This window comes from Dasypus novemcinctus, chromosome 5 (assembly GCF_030445035.2).
Source record: "Dasypus novemcinctus isolate mDasNov1 chromosome 5, mDasNov1.1.hap2, whole genome shotgun sequence".
NCBI classification, from domain to species: domain Eukaryota; kingdom Metazoa; phylum Chordata; class Mammalia; order Cingulata; family Dasypodidae; genus Dasypus; species Dasypus novemcinctus.
The window spans coordinates 117,512,583-117,528,680 of record NC_080677.1 but is presented as its reverse complement, the minus strand read 5'-3'; the positions used below and the strand labels follow the sequence as shown (position 1 = coordinate 117,528,680).

Here is a 16,098-nt window from a genome sequence, read left to right as displayed (position 1 = left end):
ATAAAAAACCAAAATGTGGTAAATACACAAAATAGAATATTATTTAGCCATAAAAAAGAATGAAGTTAACAGATGCTGCAACATTGAAGTACCTGGAAAACATTATTATTAGTGAAATAGGCAAGTCATGTAAGGACAAAAAAATGTATGATCACATACAGAGATGCCTAGAAATGACAAATTTGCAGAGACAAAATGCAGTTTAGAGGTTGGGGTTGGTAGTGCTTGTAAAAAAAAAAAAAGTTAAAAGAAGCCCCCAGGAAGTAAGACTAGACAAATGGAATAGTCTACATAATAAACTGGTGCTTAAACACAATATAAAGTTTTAAGACTGTCCCTATCCACTAAAGAATGCATGCAAAGGGCACAAAGTAATATCTAATATCCGAATGCGTCATTGTAAGAACTTCTAGTGCCAAATGTCAGACTCCTTATATTTAAAGTTGGCGAACTATATTTTTAAGGGCTTTGTTTCCTTAAAAGGAAGAGTCAAAAGAAGGGGGAGATAATCACAATATTGGCGGAAACTACTATAAAATAAGCCATGGCTTCCCTAATCCGTGCTGGGGTGGTGTCTCTCTCAGCACTCACTGCTTGGCTGCTCCCCAACCCTCCCCCAAACGCGACCACAATGGACTGCTCCCCAGACCTCCTGATTTCTTTCCGGTTTGTGCTCAAACGTCGTCCAGGAGATTCCCTGACCACGCTATATCTCCACTGAAATAAAAGCTCTGTGAATTCAAGGACTGTAGATCACTTTGGTGTCCTTAGCACCTGGAAAAACACCTAGTAGGCTCTTATGAATAATGTCTGGTGAGTGAATGAAAGAAAAAAATAGGGTAAGAGAAACACATAAAACTTGGTCAGAATAAAAAACGAGGGCAAAAAAAATGTGAGGCGCAAACAATGACAATTTCTTAGTCCTGTGCTGATAAAAATGTACGTGCAATGGAGAATATTTATATATGTGTATAAATCAAGAAAGACCTAATATTTATATATGTGTATACATCAAGGAGGACCTACGGGAAAATCGAGAAAAGCTATGATACAAGGAATGCCTGTGCCCATCAGCTAGAATTTCTACTCAAGGGTATTAAAACCATGTTAGAAGATCCCAGGAAAACTCCAGAAAATCATTTTAAAAGTCCTGAGGGACTCAAAAGAGCTAAACTACTTGAAGATTCTTTGGTCAGTATACAACTCTGCCCCCTTTCTGTACCGAAGCTCTGCGGTTGACTCACGGCGGAAAGCTTGATTTCTGTGGCTTCTCAGACAGGGAATTGAGCGCGCCCTCCCACTTTGGTTAAATGCATTCTTGTCGCTATTTGATTGGCTCTCTGTCCAAGGCACGCCTTTCTCAATGGTTATGCCCCCAGTCCATCACTCCGGGACCTTAGCGTTCCATTGGTCCGCTGCAACAAACAGCCGGTTGCGGAGCCCCCCTCAGGAAGGAGGTGTTCCACGGTGACGTCAAAGAAGCGCCCCTCCCACATTCCAAGGCCTCGGCGGAGAATTCTCTCCGCCCCTGGATTGTGGGCGGGCAAGGACAGAGAGCCAGACTTCTGATTGGGTTAAGCAGGTGAAGTGGGCGTCCGATTGGTCACTGCCCTTCAAGGAGGTGGGGTCAGCAGCTGGGTCCTGGAGCAGAGCTGCGGAGCTCTGGGGAGTCTCAAAGTTTGTGTTTGTGGGAAGCGGGCTTGTTGCGAAAGAATTTTCTTGCGATGAGAGTTTATCTCCTGCTTTCATTTTGGATGCTCTTCCTGCTTTAACCTGCAGTCTTCGGTCCGAGCCCTGGTCAGCCTGTTTCCCACGGGGATTCTCAGATCTCCGAAGATACTGGACGGGAGCCCTTGGCATTTCTCTCTCCGGCAGAGGAGAAAACGTGTTCCTGAGTGCCTAAGTGACACAGCCACGCACACGCGCACACACGCGGAATCTCGCTCGTCCGAGGAGGCTCTGCCCGTCCCCCTCCTGCCTTCAGCATCCTCTGCCTAACGGGCTCGGACCGCCATGGAGGTGCTGGAGAGCGGGGAGCAGAGCGTCCTGCAGTGGGACCGCAAGCTGAGCGAGCTGTCAGAGGCCGGGGAGAGCGAGGCCCTCATGTATCACACGGTGAGGACTCGGCGGGGCGGGGGAAGGGGTGGCTTTCCAAGGGGAAGTGTTGTCATCAAAAGGAACAGCTGGAGACTGGGTTCACTGGGAAGGAAGTGTCCAGACTGAGGTTCACAGAGAGGGATAGTCTGTCTTTCTAATAAAGGTGGGCAGCCGGTCCTTCTAAACTTTCAATAATAGCAATGACACTTTGCATTTCTCTAGCACTTCATACTTTTCTCAAGGCTTTTCCCCATCCCTAGTATTTCTTATTGCTGACAGTAGGTAAAGCGGTGGAGCGGGTAGGTGTTTTGCGAATACTGTGCCTCCACCTAGATTTCGATTGCTTTTTGTGGGAAGGTTTTTAAAAACTGGACAAAAGAAAGTAGCGTTTTCTTCCTTCTCCCCACCCACTCTCTCCTTTTTTTTTTCTTTACTTTCTTATTTACGTTTTTAAAAGTACATCTGTGTGGTGTGTGTGTGTGTTCGTGTGTTTCTAAAAGGCCTCTCGGAGTTAGGAAGAAGGCTGCTTTATTTGGATTCTTTTAACTGTACAGTCAAGAAATCTGCTTCCTCCTCTACAGGAGGAAGGGCCTGGGAGAGGGGTATGGAAAATCTGAGGTGTTTCCTTGTTTCAGAAATGCCTTGGGCAAGGTGGGACAGACAGTAAGTTTTGTTAAGTCTTATTAAGCCTCAGAGACCCATTTGGAGGGTGAAACTGTCACAGAAAACGCACATTTCTTTTAAAAGTTTTCAATTTCAAGTTTTTTTTTTGTTATTAAATTTGCAAAATGAAATCTCGTTTCCAACAGCCAGCCCTGATAATACGACTTTATGTGAAATCTTTTTGTTTCTTATACATGCAGAAGTTTGTAATGAGAGAGAGAGAGAATACTAATGAGAAAAAGGAGGGTTTTTGGCTGCTTCCCCTTCACGGTTCTGTTAATGGGGTCAATGCCAGGATATTTGAAACTTTTGCAAAATGGCCTGCTGCAGGCTCCACCTCTTTGGCCTTTGCCTCTGGCTGACGTTATTTTGGGAAAAGGGATGAGGGCCTCCCTGACAATTCCCACCAAATTGTTGTGGCTGCTGAGAACGGGCTTGTACGATAATACAGAGTGGAGAGGGCGTGGTAGTTCATGCAGGGGCATAAGCCAGATGTACGGTGCCATCTGCTGAGCTTTGCTTTCTGGGCTATCCTGAGGAGACTCCGTGGGCTGCATTTGAATTGGGGGCCCAGATATGCTTCCTGTCATCAGTAAAGAACTTCGAACACTTTGGTCCTCAAATAAGTATCTTCTGATGATTGGGTGTTTCAGATGTTCCTCTTGACATCGGTTGCGTTTTAACCACTTACGGAGGGTTAGCTTCTCTTGAGTTCATAATCATGCCATTCCTTTACTGTGAAAATGTCTCATGTAGAACTGTAATGTCACAGCCTTGGGACTGCCTTCCACCTGATGGAATGAATTATTCCCAGGTATCCACATTCCCCTTCCTGGACCCTGTGACTCGCTTTTGTAAAATCCCAGGTTTGAGATGCCACCTGTGATTGTGACTCCAACAAACATCTTCATGGGATAACAGTTTCAGTGTATAGACCCTATATCCCTTGTGTTATTAATGCTCAGTTTTTCTATGTCATTATGGTGACTCTGTGATATGTGATTATTTTTATTCTAATTCTATTTTTTAAAATAACTTAGCTCCTCTTCTTAGGGTTTTGTCTCCTTTCTTAATAGCACACTATATAAAATGATGCTTATCTTTGCTGCAGTCATTGCAACAAACTGTGTATATGAATTAGTGTTGAAAGACGTAGTGAATTTACTAACACAAACAGTTGGATTCATTCCTTGCAAACTAAAGAGGGTTTGGCAGGGATTTGTAAATAGATAACTTTTCCATCTGTCTCTTGAACTCTTTTAGACATCTAGTTGAGAAGCTGGTTATTATTGCCATTTGACCATGTGGGGTGGCCTGATATCTGGCTGGATCTGCTTTTGGTAAAAGACTGGTCTGATCATACATACATTTAAACAGTCATTTGTTCTTTCAATTAATAGTTATTGAATATCTTCTATGTGCCAAGCACTATTCTAAACCTTTGGGATACATCAATGAACAAAAGCAGAAAAAGATTCATGATCATGAGAAGCTTACATTCTAGTATGTGTATATATGTATGTATTTTTTTTTTAAGATTTATTTTATTTTATTTATTTCTCTCCCCTTCTCCCCCCACCCCAGTTGTCTGTTGTCTGTGTCTATTTGCTGGGTGTTCTTCTTTGTCCGCTTCTGTTGTTGTCAGCGGCACAGGTGTCTGTGTTTCTTTTTGTTGCTGTCATCTTGCTGTGTCAGCTCTCCGTGTGTGCAGTGCCATTCCTGGGCAGGCTGCACTTTCTTTCCCATTGGATGGCTCTCCTTATGGGGTGCACTCCTTGAGCGTGGGGCTTCCCTACGTGGGGGACACCCCTGTGTGGCATGGCACTCCTTGCACGCATCAGCACTGTGCATGGGCCAGCTCCACATGGGTCAAGGAGGCCCAGGGTTTGAACCACAGACCTCCCATGTGGTAGGCAGATGCCCTAACCACTGGGCCAAGTCTGCTTCCTTTATGTATGTTTGTGTGTGTGTAGAGGGAAGATAAACTAATGATGAATGAGTACAGTGTAAGTGCTATGGAAAAAGAAAAAGTAGAACAGGATAAGGGAGTTAAAGAATACAGGGTGGAGGAAGGGCAAAATACAGTATAGAATTGGGTAAAGAATGTAAATCTTGAACAAAGACTTGAAAGAGGTGATATGTCAGTTCAGAGGAGTGGAAAGCCAGAGCAGTGGGAACTAGGAACTGGTCTGGCACAGAGTAACACCTTCTGTTTTAGATCCCCCATTTTGGGGAGATCTCCCGTTTGTGCGTGTTTTTGGAATGGCCCTGTGAAATTTACCAGGTTGAATGAACCTGGAATTGTATATGGAGAGGATAGCCTGTAGGGAAGGTGAGGTAGTAGAAAATGGGGAGAGTGATAAGAAATGATAATAGCTACCATCTTTTGAGTGTTTTATTACCTGAAAGGGAGGACTGGTGTATGGCCATATGGCCACACACTGGGTTTAATGCTCTACTGTCACCATCTTGAAATCCTTAACATTTTTGAGTAAGGGATCCTCCTTTTCATTTTGCAGTGGGTCTCACAAATTATGTAGCGGTTCTTGCTGAAAGGCATTGTGTTTACTACTCTACAGAAATGAAACCCTCATAATGAACTGGTGAGGAGTCATTTTTTGTATTTATTATATCTATATTAATTATAAGCAACTCGGTGAAGGTCACACAGCTAATGCGTGATAGAACCAGGATTCAAATCCAAGTCTGTGTGCCTTCAAAGCCAAAGTTCTTGACCACCATGCTGTATGAATGAAGGGTCCCAGTTTAGGGAGAAGGTACTGACTAAGAGCTTGGGTGAAAATGATTGGGAGTCAAAAGCAGCTGAGCCCAAAGGCAGCTAACATTTAACTGAGGCTGAAGGTACCAGCCACCAAGCCATCCTAGCATGATCACATTCATTGCTCTAAACAAGGATTGAGTTTCTGCATGCATGATTGCTAATATCCTGGTTTAGCAAACCCGTCCCATATCTGATCTTAAAATCATAGGAAGTTCAAGTTCCCTGAGGCTGGATTTAAAACGTCTCCTAGCTGCCTTCTGTGAGTCATAGGAGGCAATGTTTTTCTCATTTGGTTTGTTCTGAAGAGTTTTTGGTCCAGAAAGACAACGGTTTAGAGGAGACAGGTTAAAAGTCTACTAAGTAATGAAGTATATTGATAGGGTGAATGAATATGGACTTGGTTGTTAGAGCCTGAATTACTGCAACCCTGGGCTTCCTCTTGAAGCTTAAAAAATAGTTTCCATACAGATTATGAAGTATTATTTTAATTCAGTGAGGAGTAAATGTCTGAACACTTTAGCTTCAAGAGTGGATTTGGGCTAAAAATAGATTTGGGAAAGATGGTAGACCTAAAAATGAGTGTCTCTTACGTTGTAATAGCACTGTAAGAAACCTTGCTCCTTCCTCCAAACCTGCCTGGATGTTGGATGTTTCTAACATTCATGCTGTGTTCTATAAGATTCATTGCTTGTAGCATTTCTGGGAATTCACTGTGGGATTTGACAATTTAGAGAGCAAAGCAGTCTATAAATTTTATCTCTATATATTATACGTTCATAGACTGTCTGGAAGGATGCTCCAAAACCCGATAGCATTATTCCTGAGAAGGAAAGTTGGGAGTCTGGAGGTCAGGAGCAGGAGGGAGACTTATTTACATACTAACTTTTTGACCTGTTCACATTTTAATATACTGAATGTATTTAGAAAATGCAAAATTTCACCTTAAAGGCACCATGTAATACTGGATCTGTGGTACTTTTAGCCCAAATTTATTTTGTGGCATAGGGAAATTCAGTGCTATATTAAAGCTCAACATCATTCAAGTCAGTGGAGGCCTTAGGTGAATAATAGAATAAAAGGGGAAGTAGGATTGTTAGGTGGAAAGAAGCCTTAAGGGTATAGGATTAACAGTGGGTTTATGTGTGATAAATTGTACAATATTTTCTCTTTCTTATTCTGTTAAGTAATCTATAAAATGGAGATTTTGGCCAATTTTGCAATGATTGTTATCTTTTTTCAAAAACTATACAGTAGGAACTACTGTCTTTGCAAAGATAGCCAGAAGTTTTGCTTATTTAATTTGAAATTCATAAAAAAGTCAGTTATTTGTAAAATAATTGATGGCTATGCTACTAAAATTTTATGTCCACTTGCTTCTTAATGTGAAATGACTGATCCCAGACAGTGGTAGGTAGTGAGTTAAAGGAATGATCCACCTGCCTGGTGCCCAGATGTGAAGGCCATCTGACTTCCACATTGATCATTCTCCTGCTTGCCAGAACAGTGTCTGCTGATGCCACTGCCAGCATAGTTCTCCGTTCCTCCCGGCTGATATTGTTTCAATAGGATAGTGAAGCTTTTGGTTTGCTGTCCCCCTTGGAATCAAACCCTATTTTTGGCCTCCAACCAGGTTCTAAGTGGGACACCTGGGTCCTTGTTTGCTGAGAATGTCATTGAGGCCTCTTGATCCCTACAAGCAGAAGAAATGTTAGTAGTTCCTAGCAGGAGATGGAATTGTAAAATAAGTAAAGTGTGTCTTCAGGCCTTAGCTTCATCTCTCCTATATCTTCACTCCTTTCATATTTTTCTCCCTATTCTGGGCCCAAAGTACTCACTGTAATGAGGTTGTTGTTCCAATTTTGTTCCCAGTAAAGATTTGGTAAGATTACACTAAAAATTCAAATATTACTAAGGCTTTAGGTATTATCCTTAAACGGGCATCTGTATTTAACAATAATTACTTAAGGTCAAAAGGGTAAATCTCTAAATGGGAAACTTATGGCAGTATCCAGGAAGTAAAGGAAGGAATTTGGGGGGGGGTATGAGAGAAGAACTGTTACCACCTCTCTGTTAGCCCACACATGTGGCCCTTAACCATAAGGTAGCTTTGCAACAATTAGTGTTGCTCATTTATCTATCATTTAAATTTCCACCAGGTAGAGAAAAATAATCTTGGACCCATTATTTTATTGTCTCTGACATTGTTCCCATGGTGTTAACATGGGCTGGACAGAAGGTAGACTTGGGCAGTCCTGAAAGGTGAGAAGGCTGTATAGAATTTTGCACTTAACCTCCTTGAAAGCTCTCCGAGGGATAATGTTCAGTGAGTTTTGATATGAGGTTGCTCTTACAGGATAAGTGATAACGTTGCACCTAGATTAATAATTGAATTAATTACAGTGCTTTCTGCTGCAGGTAATTGAAAACTGACCCAAATTGGCTTTTATGATAAGTAAATTATTATGGCAAACAGCAAATGGTTCCTGCTTATCTGATTTACTGGCTCCACAGCCTCCTCACAACCTTTGGGTCCACTCATCTATATTCTTTTCCATCCTCATGTGCAACTTTCATCCTCAGGTTGGTGGCTACATACGTATATACATACGTATATACATACATACATATATACGTTTCAGATGCTAAATTCAAAATGACATTATCCAGAGGAAGATGAGAGGTCATCTTTTTGTGTCCCCTTGTAGGATGGAAGAAACTTTTCTCAGAAGCCCACCAGCTGATTTCTCTTTGAGCTTTATTGGCAAGGATTGGGTCATATACCTGTCCCTAAACCAATGATATAGGAGCAATATTTGAGACTCAAGCACCCTGACCATTATAATGATCACTTGTAAAATAGTCTGAGTTGACAGCTCTTTCCTTATCCAGAAGGCACATTTGTTTAATGAATCGAAGTTTTTCTCACAAAAATGGACTAGCAAATGGAAAATGTATTTTAAATCCTCAATAATTAACCTTCACAGCAAGAGAGCAACCAAAGTACTGTGCCACTTGCTAACAACACCCAGTGAAAGATTGTATAGGCAGGAATAGACTTTCTGAAATGCATGCAAAGGCTATCATGGGCAGAGTAGTGTGTGTCCTTACGCACTAACTAGGAGACGTAGAATTAACTATATTACTTGGTCTTTCTGCATCAGCATCAAACACCAGGGCTGGAGGTAGCTAGCTAAGCCTGCAATCATGCTTGTCATGCAAGACAAGAATGACTTGTTCTGTTTGAGGTCCATAGCAGGAGGAAAGCTGAATGTCAGTTTTCAAAAAAGATACTTTTCCATTTGCATGTGGTTGTTCAAATACTGATGAGGCCATATGTGCCTGTATGCAGCTTGCATTGTCAGCCTCAGCTGGGCTGGCTCTAGCCTGCCTGCTGACTCCTTGGGGCCAGATGGCCCTAGGCCTTGGCTGAGTATTTAGAAGGGCTGAGAGACTATGCCTGCTGGGCATCTGATTGTCCAGGTGAGTGAACTTATGTATGAGGACGTAGTGTCCAACTTCCTAGCGCCTGTGGTGTCAGAATTGAAAGGAAATGATGACCATCTTTAGGTTTACCTTGAGCCTATTCCTCCTTCTCCCCTCTTACTCAATACTCTCCACTTTTCCAAATAAAGTTCTAAGTGATCCTGATTTTCTCTGATTCAAATTGTATAGGTTATCCTGGAGGGACGTAAGAGGTTATTCTCTGAGAAGGATCTGAGACCTAGAGCAGTAAAGAGATTTGTTCTGCTGGAGTACAAATCCTTGAGGGCAGGAGTCATGGCTACTCTGTATTTTCTATACTCCCACAAGACATGGGAAAGTGCAGTGTGCTCGGCTATACTTAATAATTGCATGATGCACAATTAAATGGAGTGAGGCAGTGGTAGAAAAACAATGAACGAAATGACCTTTTGTGTTTTGTTAGTATTAATATTTTTTAATTATTTAATTAAAGATTTAATTAATATCTTATACATGCTTTTGCAAACTTGAAAATTTAGTATGAAAGTGACTTGGATAATTCAGTGTCAGTGTCTTTTCTTGCTTGTTATAGAGAACAAGACTGGGATTTTAAGAGTCCCAGTTTCTACCAGCCTCCACCACACATGAGGGTGAGGCCTTGAATTTCTTGGGTAGTGAAGTGGAAAGGCTCAGGCAGACTTGGTGTTGAGTGGCACTGGCTCTCTGATGATCTTTGGCAAATTAATCACCTCTCTGAGTCTCAGCTTGTTCCCATGTCTGCTTCTTGGAGTTTGGGGATTAAATGTGAGGGTAAATGTAAAGTACTAGTCCTGTGCATGGCCCACAGTAGACACACTTTTCCACGCTCTTCCCTAAGTTAAATGTTGCCACTCTGAGGAAGCGATGTTCCATCCTTAGGAATCTTACATCATTTTCGAAGCACAGAGGGGGTCTATAATTGTTCTCTTTCAAGCATTTTCCTTTCCTTTCCTCCCCAGCTTATAATATCTACTTTAAAACGTTACAGTCTTTCTGCCTTGAAATCATGTTTGCCCAATGCTTTTGCCCTTTCTTGCTCATATTTTTCTCTCTTGTTTACTGCCAGGTTTTCTCAACAGTGGTCAATAGCTATGGCCTCTGTTCCTCACTTTCTACTTTGTCCTACAGCTTCTGTACTCTAGTTCCTACTGCTGGTAGAAGGTCCACCAACTTCCACCTAACCGCCAAATCCATTAGTTTTCTCTCTTTCTTTAGCTGCTAGGCCTCTTGGAAATATTTGGCAATATTGACCAACAAGGTCATGTCAGTACTTGTTCTAGCTTTGGCTTCCATTACACTGGCAGGCTTGGTCTTCTTCCATCACTGGCTTCCTTTCTATCTGCTAAATGTGAATGTTTGGAACTAGGCCTTCTCTTTGTGTGCTCTTCTGGGATCCTTTATCAATTTCGCTGCAGCTGGTTTTCAGATTTTATGTTTGTTCTTTGTCTATTGATGGAAATTAGATCTTTGGAGTATGACCTATGATTCCTGTGTATCTGCTTTAGCTGCAAAACAGCACTGGCTTGATAAACCCTTTAGTCTTTATAATGTGTTACTTTGACTGAGAATACCTTGGGGCACTTTGATCTCCCTTATCGCTGTACCCCATTTATCTCAAGGAAAGTTTAGTGACGCATCTCTGCTGCTGTATAAAGCATTGAGCTCCTCATGGATTATTGCTGGGTCATAGCTCCTTCTAGAGTCAAAGTCATCCATCAGAGGCAGTTTGAGTATTGCCAGGGCTTTTGCTTCTACTTTGGCTTGGGAAACTCCATGTAATGTTCTATGGTGGTACTTCTCATATTTTCTGAATTGTGTGGAAGGTCAGTGCAAAAGTCAAATGCAACTTCTTTATATTCCACAAATACCCATATGGTGTGTGTAGCTGTTCTCAAGCTCAGTTACAGTTGTTTCAGGTTGAATTGCCTGACTTTGAGTTGCTCTGTTCTAGTATAATTTATCTGAACTTTACTGATGTTATTGAAGAACTTTGAATTTTATTTTCTGAGTTGAGATGGGTGGCTCAGAGCTACCCAGATTTATTTGCTGGTTTCTTGTTAGAAGTATTGATACTGACTCTTGGAATAGAATTTTTCAGTGGACCGTAAAGCATTTTGATATGTGAACTCATTTTAGTACAAGTTACTTCACCTCCTGGGGTCTCAGTTTATTCAACTGTAAAATGTTGCATTTGTATTACATAGTCCCAAAGGTTCCTTTGAAATCTACAGTTCCATGCTATCAAGCTCCTGCCATTGAAAGTCTCTTAAAACAACAATAACAGCAACATTCAATTGATTGCGTATTTGATTTGTCCAGTTCAAACTGCAGGTGTAGGTTCGCATTTTATAGTCTCTGATTTCTGACTGAAAATCTTGCTTGAGAAACCCAGACACAATAAAGAATAGAAAACCAGAGAGGCACAGAGGTTGGAAACTTTTTTTAAACATCAGGGAAAAAACAAAAAAAAACCTCTTCAGACTTCTTGGCAAATGAGGGGAATCTGGGGAAAATCCACAAACAGTGTCCTAGTTGTCTGAGTGGAAAAGTCTTGTGTTGTTGTGTTTTTTTTTTTTCTCATTTCATATCTTGGAAATGTCTGGGCAGTTTTTTGTTTAAAGGGAAATTCCTTTTGGCTGAGAAAACGCCTGCAGTATTCAAACTGATAGGGTGATGTTTTTAGAAAACTTGGAGGAAATAAAGATTTGTGATGAAAATGCTTTTTCACTAGCCAATTGTGTTAGAATTATAAATCCAATGTTACCAATCACAGCCTTATCCTGGTTGAGCCATTAACTCTTTCCTTCCCCTCACTTCCTGTCTGTGCATCCTGGGGAAACCTCTCTCCCAGCTGGTCCTTCCTCCAATCCGAGGAGCTTATTGAACTACTTTTCTTCTTGACATTTTGGTTCGCCAGTAGAGTGGGTGAGGAAGATATGTAAAGAAGCCATTAATACCTTGTTATCAGTTTTACATTAGAGAGATGGAATGACAAATCTGAAGGGGATGGAGAGTTGGGATCATTTTAGAGAGCAGGTGATAATTTACAATGGGTCCTGATGTATGAGTAGGAGTTCCCCAGGCAGTGAGAACAGCAGATACAGAGTAGGGATGTGTAAAAAGTCATGGTTGATTCTGGGAATCCTAGGTAATTTTATAAGTTTGGGAATAGGGTGCTCTGTAGGGGAAGTGTTAAGAGATGAGTCAAGATCTTAAGAGGTTTGGATACTTTGCTAACCGTTTGGACATTCTCCCATAGACAGTAGGGTGGAAGGCTTTTAAGGCCTTAATAGGGAGAGACAGGGGCAGAAGTATATTTTAAAAAGGAAATCCTAGTCAGTTTTGAAACATGGATTGGAAGGCAAAACTGATGGCAAGACAATGTGCTGGACAGCTATTATATCTGGGATGTAGAACAAGACACCATGAGGGTCTGAACCTGACAGGGAGATGCAGATGACTGAGAGGTTTAGGAGGCTTGGAGGCTTGGTGACTGTGGGCATGACAGAAGGATATTGAAGGCATCCTGTTTCTGATTTGGCATGCCAAGGTGGTGGTTCTGCTCTTGACCTAGAAAATAGGTATTTGGACAAGAAATAAGTGGGGAAGATAATGAGTTCAATATCAGAAATGGTGAATCTGATATATTTGTGGAAGAGTCTAAAGAGATGCTGAAAAAGCATTTGGAAACTTAGGTTTGGCATTCTGGAGAAAGGCCTGGATCGTAGATGTTATATTTGGGTGCTGTGAGTCTAGTGGAGAATAAGTAAAGCCAATGGCTCAGGAAGGTCAGGGTGAGAGCAAGGAGTGTAAAAGAAAGGCTAAAGATGGAATCCAAAGGTTTGGCAGAGGAAGAGAATCTGCAAATGGAACTCAGAAAAAATTGGCAGAAAAACTGGAGAGAAGCCAGGAAAATTCTATCATAAGATCCAAAAGAAGGGAGATCTGCTACAAAGTGTTCAAGATGAATAAGGGCCAAGTGTCCTATCAGCTGACTGCTGATTATTTCAACAACTATTTGTGTGTTAGCTGAAGGCACTACCTGTGTCTCCGGAGACACAGTTTTTCACTGTTGGTGAAAACCCACATGTATGTTATGTGGCATTGTGCCTAGGAAGTAGAGGCCTTGTTTCCAGATGGGCAGGAACTGAGGGTAAATATGCATGATATTTAATACACATCCCTGTGTCATTTTATTTTTTGTGATGATATTAAAATCAATCCTCAGAACTGACTTGGACACTGTCAAGGGGGCCATTGTAGTTTTATGAGGGTCCTTTCTTCCTTCTTCTCTCCAGGCTGAGTCAATCTGTCCTTGGACATCCTTCCATTTGACAAGGAGGAGTTTGTACATGTGTCTGTTTTGTGCATGTATCATATGTGGTTCTTAGGCTTTGGGGTCTGCAAAGAGTCTATATACTTGTTGTATCTGTAAAGGAGGGTTGGGATGTAGTAAATGGCTAAGGTTTTGAGCCCTTTCCTTCCTTAATTTCTCCTGCTTCTTCCTATTAGGAACATATTAGGCAGATCCACTGGACATCAAAGATGAGTTTGGTCACAGAGGAATCAATGCTATTCAAATGACAGAAAAAGAGAATAAAAACTAATTGGCTCAGTTTTTGTATGAAATAATGGGGGCAAGTGAGGATAATAAGAATATGGACTTGAGGGCTATCCAATAGATGAAACGTTAAAATAAATGATTTTTGCTTGAAAGCAAATGCATAACTACAGGCACTGCTGGCAGGGGTTTCAGGGCTACAAAGGCACCTCTGGCAGGTGGTGATCCTATGTTCCCAGTGCCCCAGGCTTGCTGTTGCTGGTTTCTGCCTTTGCTCACCACTGCACAGCACCCAGAGACCTTTTCTTGGCCCTCTGCTTCCCATGGGGCGAGGAACTGCAATGAGAGGAGGGTCATCTGCAGCCAGAACTGAAGTCAGACTAGCCCGGGTGTAAGAAAGAAGGGGGACGGAGGGTGTGGGGGTAAGGAGAACTCTGTTTCCTGACTACACTGGGAGGAAGGAGCAGAACAGAATCTTGTGAGGAGACATGGCATCACTCCACAGTTCAGCGACGTTGTGGGTCAAGGGTTTCTGAGGGCTGACTGGGAACAAAGGACTTTTTATCACATTATTTCAATAAGAAAATGTCTTGTGAGTCTGAAGCACCCATTCTGCAAACTTGGAATATGGGTTCATAAGCAGGGGTTATTTGTGGTAGCTTTTGATTTTAACTTTTTTTTTTTAAATTAGTCACAGACAAGCTACTCTTTGTGGTGCATCAAGAAGCCAAATTGGCCCACAAGAGCCTTAAGCACATAATGTGTGAGTGAGTATGTGTGGGTGTGTGCTCATCTGTTTGTTTTTAACAACTTATTTCAGACAACTTGGAGCAGACCTACAGATTTGAGTAGAATACAGTTTGAAAGTTTAAAACATGTTGACTGTTCTACCTTTTACATTTTCAAATGATGTAGGTACTGGCCTTGGGAAAGGAGGGTGGGATCTAGCGGTGAAATAATATATGTATTTTTTTTACCCAAAGAATCTGAAGCCAATCTTTGTAGTTATGACTTTTAACTTCCTACTATAAGACTATTCATTTCTGAGCCAGGAGTTGCTTTTCTGGTTCTGCTTGGGGTTGCAAATTTTGTTTCCAGTGCTCCCCAGCAGCCTGTGGCCCATATTTGGGGGCAGCTGGAGGACCGGGAACTATGGACTGAGGAGACTGAGGAAAGCAAGGTGAAAAGCTCAGATGGAGGCAGACCTGTCCCCGGTGACCTTCGGGGAGGGCATAATGTTACAACTAAAGGTGCCTAGAGACCCAGCCAAACATAAAAATTACACATATTTGTCTATGATGAGAAAGAGGGACAGAAGAGTAACTGTCAGAAAGCCATTTGGTGCTTGATCTGTGCTTATAATGAAAGTTGAGAAACATAAGGTGGGTTGAAACTCTGTGCTTCTCTTTGATTTAAATGTGGATATATAGGAGGAAACTGAAACTAAAGGTCGAACCCCACGGAGAGATGGGATGATTCAGTGGATTGAGCTTGACAAAGTTTTGCTTTCTTATTCTTACCCTTCTTATTTATGAGAGTGTGATCCCAAATGTCATGTTTGCTGATTGCCCAGTACTGGGGAACAAGCAATTGGTAGAAAGAGGAGTGTTTTGAAGTCAGTGCAAATTCGTTACCCATAACACCACTGACAGATTATTTATTCAGTGTTTCCCAGCTTTGCTGACATGGCACCCAGAGGAAAAGGTAATATTCACATTGTGCACTGAAGTAATGGATGAGGCTGCTCTCTTTGGGTGGGAGCCATCCCAGGGCCTCTGTTTGCTTTAGCCTCCACTGCCAACCCACTGCCCCTTTCCAGCCACATGGAGCTGGGGCACTCCATGGGCATACTTGTTGGAAAGCTTTGATATATGTTTGTTGTTTGTGTCTCCCAACAAAATAAAAGAACTGTGAAAGCAAAGAGTCCGCACCGTTTTATTCTCTGCTGTGTTTCCAGCTACTGAACCAATGCCAGGTACACTGCAGATATTCAATAAAATATTTGATGGATAAATGAATGATTGAATGAGTCTGGGCATGGCATCTGGTCTGGCACTCCCTACTTTGAGCACCTTTCTGGGGCTATTTCACAAGGCAGTGGTAGAGGATGAATGACATGAAGTAAGTAAAGTTTTCTATCATGGCCTGGTATGTGGTAACAGCTTAGTAGATATTAGGCCTCTTTCCTGTTTGTCTACTCCAAAAATTTAGAGAAGCAGAGGAAGAATACCCTTCCTAAATTCTGAACCTGGAAAAATATTAGTAAATAGAATAAAGTATTTCTTTATTGCCTAATTTTGAGAAGACATTTAAGGAAAACAACCTAAAGTCTCTGGTTTCTTCTTGGACTCTTTTAGGCACAAGGGCTGGTATTGATTTGCATGACAGAATTCACACTTCAATTTTTCAGGCACCTGCTTCTGCAGAACTGAAATTCTTTGTAGATTTTGAGGGGATGTGTTGGTGGCAGGTGCTAGCATTCTTCAAGTTACAA

General features: G+C 41.8%; 1 protein-coding gene across 3 annotated transcripts in view; it reads left to right on the top strand.

The window, feature by feature from the left end:
• Positions 1-1,605: 1,605 nt before the first annotated feature.
• CREB3L2 (cAMP responsive element binding protein 3 like 2) overlaps positions 1,606-16,098 on the top strand; it is a 106,077-nt gene continuing 91,584 nt past the window's right edge. Inside the window, exon 1 of one of the 3 annotated variants that reach the window (XM_004461655.5) lies at positions 1,606-2,115. In XM_004461655.5, coding sequence (XP_004461712.2) covers positions 2,014-2,115 — 102 coding nt within the window. In that variant the 5' untranslated portion in view covers positions 1,606-2,013. Of the gene's footprint in view, positions 2,116-2,153; positions 2,261-16,098 lie in introns of those variants that run through there. The other 2 variants (XM_004461656.5, XM_071215294.1) reach the window with 2 other exon arrangements.